Source organism: Elephantulus edwardii, unplaced genomic scaffold (assembly GCF_000299155.1).
Source record: "Elephantulus edwardii isolate Elephantulus edwardi_28Jun2011 unplaced genomic scaffold, EleEdw1.0 scaffold00068, whole genome shotgun sequence".
Taxonomy (NCBI): Eukaryota; Metazoa; Chordata; class Mammalia; order Macroscelidea; family Macroscelididae; genus Elephantulus; species Elephantulus edwardii.
This window is the reverse complement of record NW_006399818.1, coordinates 7,546,780-7,555,931: the sequence shown is the minus strand read 5'-3', so window position 1 is coordinate 7,555,931 and position 9,152 is coordinate 7,546,780. Positions and strand designations below refer to the sequence as shown.

Here is a 9,152-nt window from a genome sequence, read left to right as displayed (position 1 = left end):
TTCACAAAGAGCTGGAAACAACCCAGATGCCCATCAACAAAAGAATGGATAGAGAAGTTCTGGTATATTCACACACCACCAATTTGAAGGCATAAGTTCTTCTTCAGTCTTCCTTATTCATTGTTTAACTTTCTCATCCACATGAACCAACTGAAAATAGTATGGCTTGAGTCAGGAAGACCTTTAAACCAACCTCCTGCATTTAGCACTTTAAAGAGAGTACTTGACAGCAGATTTTCCCCAATGCACTATGCCTTTTGAGTTCTTGACTGCTGCTAGTATGGGTACTGACTGTGGATCCCAAGAAAATGAAACCTCTGACAACTTCAGTCTTTTCTCCATTCGCCATATGTTGCCTATTGGTCCAGAGATGAAGGGTTTTGTTTTTCTCATGTTGAAGTGTAATTCATATTGAAGGTTGTCATCTTTCATTATCTTCAGTAAGTCCTTCAAGTCTCGTTACTTTCAGCAAACAAGGTTGTAGAATGCATAATGTACATAAAACAAAATGAAAAAAAAATCACCAAGTGAGATATACAGGGAGACTAAGTACAAAGGAATTCCTATATAATCCTGCTGCAACTACTCATCTCCTCCACTGGATCCTGAAAGTCACCTGCGGGGCGCCTTGTGGATTTGAGCTAAGGGACTTTGGGTTGCCAGTGCAACTCCTAACCACTAGGCTATCAGAGATCCCACCTCATATTATGTAAATCACTACAGTATAGCAGTGAATGAGTGTGGCTGTGATTCAATAAAACTTTATTTATAGACTCTGAAGTATGAATTTTGTATCATTTTCATGCATCATTAATAATATTCTTCCTTTGATTTATTGTTTCCTACAATCATTCAACAATGTGAAAACTATTCTTAGTTCCACAACTTGAGAGAAATAATCATAGGGTTAGATTTTCATCCATAGGTTATAGTTTGCTATCTCCTGATAAGTAGATGCATGTGAAAGCTGGATGGGAGTCCTTTGGAGTGATGAGAGATTTGAGGGTTGAGTCACAGAGGGAGAGAGAGAGATTATTTCAAAACAAAGAGCCAGGTGTAGCTCTTCAAATGTAGAAAATTTTATCTGTAATTTCAGAGAGTTTACATAAACTGTTTTTCTCTCATATACATAATATCATAAAACATTTCTGTTTGAAGAGTCAAGAAAACCAAACGCAGTGCCATCTAGTCAGCAAGCATGAGATTGCATCATCTTTCTCTCAGGGACCAGCTGGTGAGTTTGAACCAGTGACCTTTGCTTGGTGTCCCTACAGCATAGTGTGCTACATCATTAGGGCACCTTCTGTTTTTATAGTTTTAAATCTTAATACAGATCAAACTCAAATTTTTAAGTATATTCCTGACCTATTCTCTTTTCTCAAGGTTTTAAAATATTGCTCCTGCTTATTGTTAATTGTCCATTGACTCTGACTGGCTTATGGCTGCCTGTGTATACCAGAACAAAATATTGTCTAGTCCTATGCCATCTTCATGATTATTGATATATTGTGGTCCATTGTTGTGGTTATTTTGTAGAGGTATCTAACCTGGGGAACTCATTTTCAGCCCTATACCTTAAAATATTCTGTTGTGACCCATAAAGATTTTTTTAATAGATTGCCAGCCCTTTGTTCCAGGCCTATCTTAGTATTGAAGTTCTCCTGAAACCTGTCCACCAGAAAACCTTTGCTGGTATTTGAAATGCCAGTGGCATAGCTTTCATTGATATCATTGTGGGTGGGTGCCATCAAGCCAAAACCAACTTGCATAGTTGACCCTCTCCTGGGTATTCAGAAGGAGTAATTGTAAGAGAGGAGCGTGCCCGCTTTTTCTCTCAGAGCAGCCGGTGGATTCGAATTGTGTGCCTTTGGATTGCCAGTGCAGCTCCTTACGTCTAGGCTATCAGAGCTCCATCATCATATTGTTGTTATGAGCCATCAAGTCAGAACCTGCACATAGCTGGCCCTTCAGCAAATTTTCAGAGGCAGTAAATCGCACAGGAAGAGATTGCTTATTCTTTTCCTGCAGAGCATTGAGTGGATTTGAACTGCTCGCCTTTGGGATTACAGCACAGCTTCTTATCACTATGCATAAATCACTACAGTATAGCAAACTGGGAGAATAACAGTGGTTAATATGTCTACCATCACTTTATTTTCCCCCTATTTAATAGTATTTCGTTTCTTCATATCTTTTTCATCCTGACTATCCTTTGTATATTCTAGTATTCTCCACTCTCTCTAAATTTGAACTCACAGACTCTCCTTCTAACCTTAATGCTATTTCTGTGATCTTGAGTAATTCCTTAACTTGTCTGTACATGTGTATCCTGTGCATGTTAAGTAATGTTCAATGATACAACAGGCAGACCCCGGAATCTCAATGGTTTAACAAAAAGTGTACTTAATATTCTCATAAAGTGACCTCCTCCACATTTCCTTTCCAAGGTAGAAGATGCATCCCATCTTTGGAAAGTAACTTTCTAATAAGTCTATCTTGACTTTCTACTTTCCAAAACAAATTTCTCATAAAGCCTGTTGGAGGGTTTTGTAGAAGTATCGTCTGTACACCAAGAGGAGGATGGAAGTGACTCATTTGGACTAATGGTCAGCTGGTTAGGGGTAAGCACATGTCCCAACCTAAGTGCACGAGGATGAGAAATAAAAGATAACATAAGAATGTGCTTCTGGCAAACACAAATATTATGAGTAATGTTGCTGTTGTTATATGCCATTGAACCACCTGCAACCTGTAGCGACCCTATGTACTAAAGCCCTAAACCCTGCTCTATCCTGTGCCAATCTTACTGTATCTGACACACCTACACCCATGATCCCAGCTACTGAAATAATCCATCTCATCGAGGGTCTTTCTCTCTTGCACTGTTCCTCCACCCTCCCTAGCATGACGTCACTCTCCAAGAACTGGTCCCACCTTGCAACGTGCCCAAAGTATGTCAGACGAAGCTTCAGAATCCTTGCCTCCAAGGAGCAGCCTGGTCCCACCGTCTCTAAGACAAACCTCTTTGTTCTCCTAGCAGTCCATAGTATATTCAATATGATCCTTTTCTGCAGAAGACCAGATATTAAATCTTTTAGGTGTTCTGAGTTAGACATCTATGGCCTCCATCACAGCTCTTCAGCTTTGCCATTTTAGCCTAAATGAATCCATAGACAAAAAATAAATAACAGAACATGGCTGTGTTTATAGCAACCTTTATTTAGACAAGTAGGATGTGGGCTGTATTGGGTACTGAGAGCTCATCTTTGCCTTAGAGCGTGGCCAACATATTAGGATTCTCCTCCTTCTTGACCTCAGAATGTCAGAGGGCTTTACACTTACATCTTAAGTTTCCCCATGCAAGCTACTACTAACCAAAAGACAGTTCTAAGAAGCAAATAACGTCATTGATCAATTGTTCTACTTTGGGATGTTTATTGGTTGACTTCCCAGCCTTTGGATATGCCATAGAGTGAAATCACAGCATTCTCCTCAAAGAAAGAAAGATCGTGTCATGTAGATTTGCATACCTATGTTAGGCTATATATATTTGTGTTTCCCAAAAGCAATTTCTCTCCTTTCAGCATCCATCCCAATGAGAAAGATGAGTCATCCTAGACCTCTCCCTTAAAGAAAATCTTCATAGCTGCCTATCGGATGCCAAATCCTAAGACCTAAATGAATTATCATCTCCTGATAATGCTGTGCTGTCTCCAGACACATTGCTACTATTCCATTTCAGGACCTCGTTCCCTCTTGCTTGGAATTCTCTAACATCTTCCTAATAAGTAGTCTCCCCTCTGCTAATCTTTCCCTTACTGCCTTTCTCTCTAAATTATTAGAGTCAGTTTATTATAATTCAACCCCCTATGATGCTCCTCTGCTTGCAAATCATTCATTATTCCTTAAAATATCAAAGTCCTTAACATTTTCAGAACCCTTTGTTATGTTGTCCTTGCAGTTTCTCTTTTATGTTTTAATATTTTTATACCCATCACTGTTTCCACACATTCTGTACTACAACCATACTGAACAATTGTTTTATAACTCTCCGTCTTCCCATTCTAGCTTGCCTGCCTAACATAAGTCTGTCACAGAAGTTTCATCAAGACCCAACTTAGTCACTAAACACCTGCTCAGGAAATTGATCATTTACCCGCCATTATTGCTGTTGTTAGGTGCCATCAAGTTGACTCACATCATAGTGACCATAGCAACAGCAGACCTGAACTCAGTCCTAACATGTGCCATCCTCACAATCTCTGACGTACTTAAGCTCATGGCTTCAGTCACTGTGTCAATCCATCTGGTTGAGGATCTTCCTCCCTTTTGTCTTCCTCCCATCTTCCCAAGCATGATGTCCTTCTCCAAGGAATAGTCTCTCCTAGATATATATCCAAAATATGTGAGATGGAGCTTTATCATTTTTGTCTCCAAGGAGCACTCTGGATGCATGTTCTCCAAGATTGTATCTGTTTATTCATTTGGCAGTATATTTTATATTCAGTCCTCTTCTCTAATGGCACAATTCAAAGACATCAATTATTCTTTACTTCTTACTGTCGACCTCTCAGATGCATAAAAAGCACACACACACACACTTCAGTCCTCAAACTACCATCATTGCTCCTCGGTAATTTGGAGAGGTCCCTGATTGCAGACTCTCCTGGTGCAATATGTTTCCTGATCTCCCAACTGCTGGTACCAAGTATATTGAATATGGATCCAAGTAAGATGAATTCGCTCCCCTTGTTGTTGCTATGTGCTGTCAAGTCACTTGTAACTCATAGCAACCCTGTGTACAACAGTTCTGAACTCTGCTCTACCTGGAGCCAATTTCATTACCTCAAAGACACCCACCTACCCGCATTACCCTAGTCAGTGAGTGAATTCATCTCACCCAAGGTCTTTCTCTCTTATGTTGTTACCCTTCCAAACATGATGTTCTTCTTTAGGGATGGCTCACACCTAGCAACATGCAAATAGTGTAGAATATGAAGCCTCTAGCTTTCTTGACATAACCTTAAAAACATCCAGAGCAGCATTTATATTTTTAAATACATTGATTAGTATTCCGTCAATTTCTAGGGCCTTATTTTTAGCCTAGTCCTTCATGGCAGCCTGAACTTCCTGTCTCCTTCATCACTGTTTCCTCTTGATCATATATGTTGTTTCTTGAAATTCTTCTGTGTCAGGTTATTCTTTTTGGTACAGTAACATTGTATACTTCTTCCATCTTTTTATAATGCTTCCTGGCTCATTCAGTATTCTGCCTATATCTTCCTTTAGTATTGCAACTCAAGGCTTGAATTTGTTCCTTAGGTTTTGTTTTTGTTTTTCATTTTAAGCAGCAGCATTAGTTACCAGCAGCAGCATAAGGCACAGGGCATCACAATAGTAACCTGAGGTCTGATCCATCATATCCAGGGGTTGGCTGTGTGAGGGAGGTGCCAGATGAGATAGCAGGAGTGCAAGGGGATGCTGATGGAGTAGGAAAAGGGAAGGGAGAAGACACACTTGCCAGGGAGTTGGGGGCGACACTGAATCTATTTGTTATTTCTATAAGAGGGAAGTGTTTTTCATCTACTACTTACGAGAAAATGCTTGTCTGTCAGATATTGTTCTAAAACTGAACATCCACATTAAGACAGACTAAGAAGAAGGATTGACCCTCCACTTCCAAAATAACAAGTCTTCGAAAACGCTATGTATAATAGAGCACACTTAGAGCCGACTAGCAGACATGGCATGTGGGGCTGAGCAGAGACACAAAGAAGGAAGAGCAGGTGAAAGCAGACACTGCTGACTGGAATGTGGAATATGAGAAGCATAAATATAGGGAAACAGGACAACGTTAAGAAAGAAATGGGACACATAAATATTGACATATTAGGTATTGGCAAAATTAAATGAATTGGCATGGGATATTTTGAATCAGACAATCGTATTTTCTACTACGCCAGAGATGAAAAGGTGAGGAAAAATGGAATCACATCAACGTTTGGAGTTCCGTAAGTAAGCGACCTAGGTCTTCTTTGCTTCAAAAGAAAACAATGGGAGCAAATCTGAGTTCTGGTTTAATAAGTGTATATATGACTTTCCGTTTCTTTATTTTTTAGGGTTTTATTACTATTTTTGTGCCTATGTATTTGTATTCTAAAGCTGTCATGACAAAATACCATAAAATTAGTAGCTCATAAAAAGAGAAATTTATTCGATCACCTTTTTGGAGGCCAGAACCCAAAAGCAGGGTGCTAGCTTCTCTGATCCCATCATTGATTCCTAGATTGAGGAAGCATTGTGAATTTACGCGCTGTAGTAGCTTCTGGTGATTGACGGGGCTCTTTGATAATCCTAACAGTTCCCCTCTACCTCTAATGTCACATGGCTGTAGTCCTTTCATATCTGTTTGCCTGTATCTTCTTTTATAAGAACAGTCCATACAAACTTAGCCTACTTTAGTCTAACTTTATATTAATTTCATTGATACATCTTCAATAATCCTGTTTATAAATAAGATCACATTTGTAGTACAGAGGTTTAAGCTCCTGTGTATTTTTAGAGGACACAATTCAACCCAACCTTATTCAATATTGGAATGATTAAATACAAAACATACTCTGGAAAATATACACATTTTCAATATCCTTGTTTATTTAAAATTTTAGATTGTTATACCTAGTCTGAAACTATAATCAACTGTAAGAGACAGGTTTGAGTATTTTTCATGAAAATAATTTGTGGAATATAGTGATTAACAAATGTTTCAGGACAATAATACTAGTAAATCAAATCTTTTTTGTGCTTTGCATAAATATATCAGCTTAAATATTTCATTTGATAATTTAAGATATTTATTAAATATTGTTCTGTACTTGAAATAATTTATACTTTATTTTCCTGTGACCTGTTTCCAGCCCTTAGAATATATTCATATTAGTGACAAGAAAAAAGGAGAGCATTATGATATATTGATAAATTTTGGCTTTCAAAACCTTAATATTAGATCAATGGCTAATATTTCCATAATATAAATATGGAAGGCAAAGGAAATAAAATGGATTGATTTTTTTTTTTTAATGCCCAAAAAGCTCAGAGCCAAAAACATTGTAACTTTTCTGAAGGACAATGTTAGAAGCTTTGTTAGGCAGGTAAAAGTGAATATAATTAAAACTGTGGAAAACACCAGAAAACTGCTCAAGGGAATAATCCATTACTGACAAAGGGTATAGATTATATCTGCTATTACTTCATGACTTTTATGTATAAATTGATTTTTTTTTCTTGCTATGTGTGGATTAATTAAAATCCTTGAAAGAGAAAAACCAAAGTTCACAACAAATACCAACTAGATTCTTAGATTCTGGACAACTTCACTTAATTCTCATGATAAAATTACAGCACATGGTAATTAGGGATAACATGTAGTGTGTCCAACTCCTAGGACTATATAAGGAATCACAAACTAGAGCTGCCTTGATTATGCTCCAATGACCTGAGGGCCTTTTTATTATGGGGTTTTATACCCTCAGGGCTTGGTAAATGCCAAATGCTTAATAAATGTTAGTTAAATGAAAGGTGACTTAAAAAGAAACTTTCCAAAGAGCATTAGGAAAAATTTGGTGCACTATATTTTAATCTTCCTGGGAAATCACGGGGAAAAAAGTCTAAATTATCATATCAATTCTGCAATGATATTTCTTTCATAAAATCATTTCTTCATTATTTAATTCATCAAATGATGATTCAGTGTTCCAATCTTAAACACAATTTTCTTTTCGGAGTAAAACGCAGGTAATTTAAAGGGAAAATTCGCTTAGGTTAAATTGATGGGGAGCTTGGGCTGAAGGTGAACCTAATATTCATACTGTTTTTGTGCTCATTTCTTTTAGCCTAAGCAACGAACATCTATCGTGTCGTCTCTGGATTTTCATCGAATGAATCACAACCAAGAATATTTTGAAATCAACACGTCTACAGGGTGCGCCAGCGTGACTTCCAGTCCTCCTGTTAGTCCGCCCACCTCCTCCTTGGGAGCGGCAGAACTCAAGGCCGAGGAAGCTGATCGTACAGGTAACAGGGTAACCTACACGACTGAGGGTGGGTTTTTTGTGTTTTTTTTTTTTTAATTTTTCAAACCTAAGAATGTCTAGTGGTTTAGTACATAAGATTTGGACGCTAACCAAAAGGTCAGGGCTACTAATCCTCCTGCAGCTTCATAGAAAAAAGAAATGCTCTTTCGATGAAGAATTACAGCCTCAGAAAGTGAATGGAGGGAGAATCGCAGTGCATTGGAATCAACTCCACAGAAGTGGACTTGGTTTGAAATCTTGAGGTAGATGAAGTAAGAAGAATTTTTACCTAGATTTCACTCTTTTGGGGGTTGGTTAATTTAGGTATGTGGCAATTTAGAGATAATTTTATCAGAGTGTGGAAAAAAAATATATATATATAATAATTGTAGTTACTGTTCATTGCCACTCTCCAGTGGGTGTCCAGAGGCTATAAATCACCTTTCTTCTGCAGAGCAACTGGTGGATTCAACTTTGGTTTGTCAGCTCAACTCCTTAACTTCTCAGCCAATAAAGCTGTCATGAGTGTGTGTGTGTGTTGTGTGTGTGTGTGTGTGCGTGCGCGCGCGCGTGTGCGCAGGTGCACGTTCTCGTGTGCACTAGTCTCATGTCTGACAGTTCAAATCAACTAGGCGCTCCAATGTAGAAAAATGGGCAGTTACCTCCCATTGTGATTTTCAGCCTTGGGAAACCAGAAAGGTCACTATGAATTGAAGCCAAATAAATGACAGTGAGTTTGCTTATATGTGGGTTGTGTGTTTTGGTTTTGGGTTTTTTTTTCCCCACTGTAGTGGTTAAAGTCATGGTATAATGATACTGGGGTGTTAAAATAAACAGATGTATAAATGCTTTTCTTGCATTGCTCTTTTCTCCTCTGTCACAATTTTATTCACTAACATACTACTTTGTTAATACCACTTTGAATCTAGAGAAGCTATCTCTTGCTACATGGTAAGACATTTCAACAGTGTGGTCTAAGCCTACTTTTTACCAAGATGAATTTAGAGAAAAGAAACATTAGAGAATCAGGCTAAGGATAAAATTGGGAAGGGTGTATACCAGGGATGTGTCCTGTCTCCA

General features: G+C 38.2%; 1 protein-coding gene across 2 annotated transcripts in view; it reads left to right on the top strand.

Moving 5' to 3' along the window:
* Positions 1-9,152, top strand: part of ANKS1B (ankyrin repeat and sterile alpha motif domain containing 1B) — a 1,992,519-nt gene that overhangs the window by 861,873 nt on the left and 1,121,494 nt on the right. For both annotated transcript variants that reach the window (XM_006888510.1, XM_006888509.1), the window contains exon 12: positions 7,893-8,073. In XM_006888510.1, the coding sequence (XP_006888572.1) occupies positions 7,893-8,073 (181 nt within the window). The remainder of the gene's footprint in view (positions 1-7,892; positions 8,074-9,152) is intronic.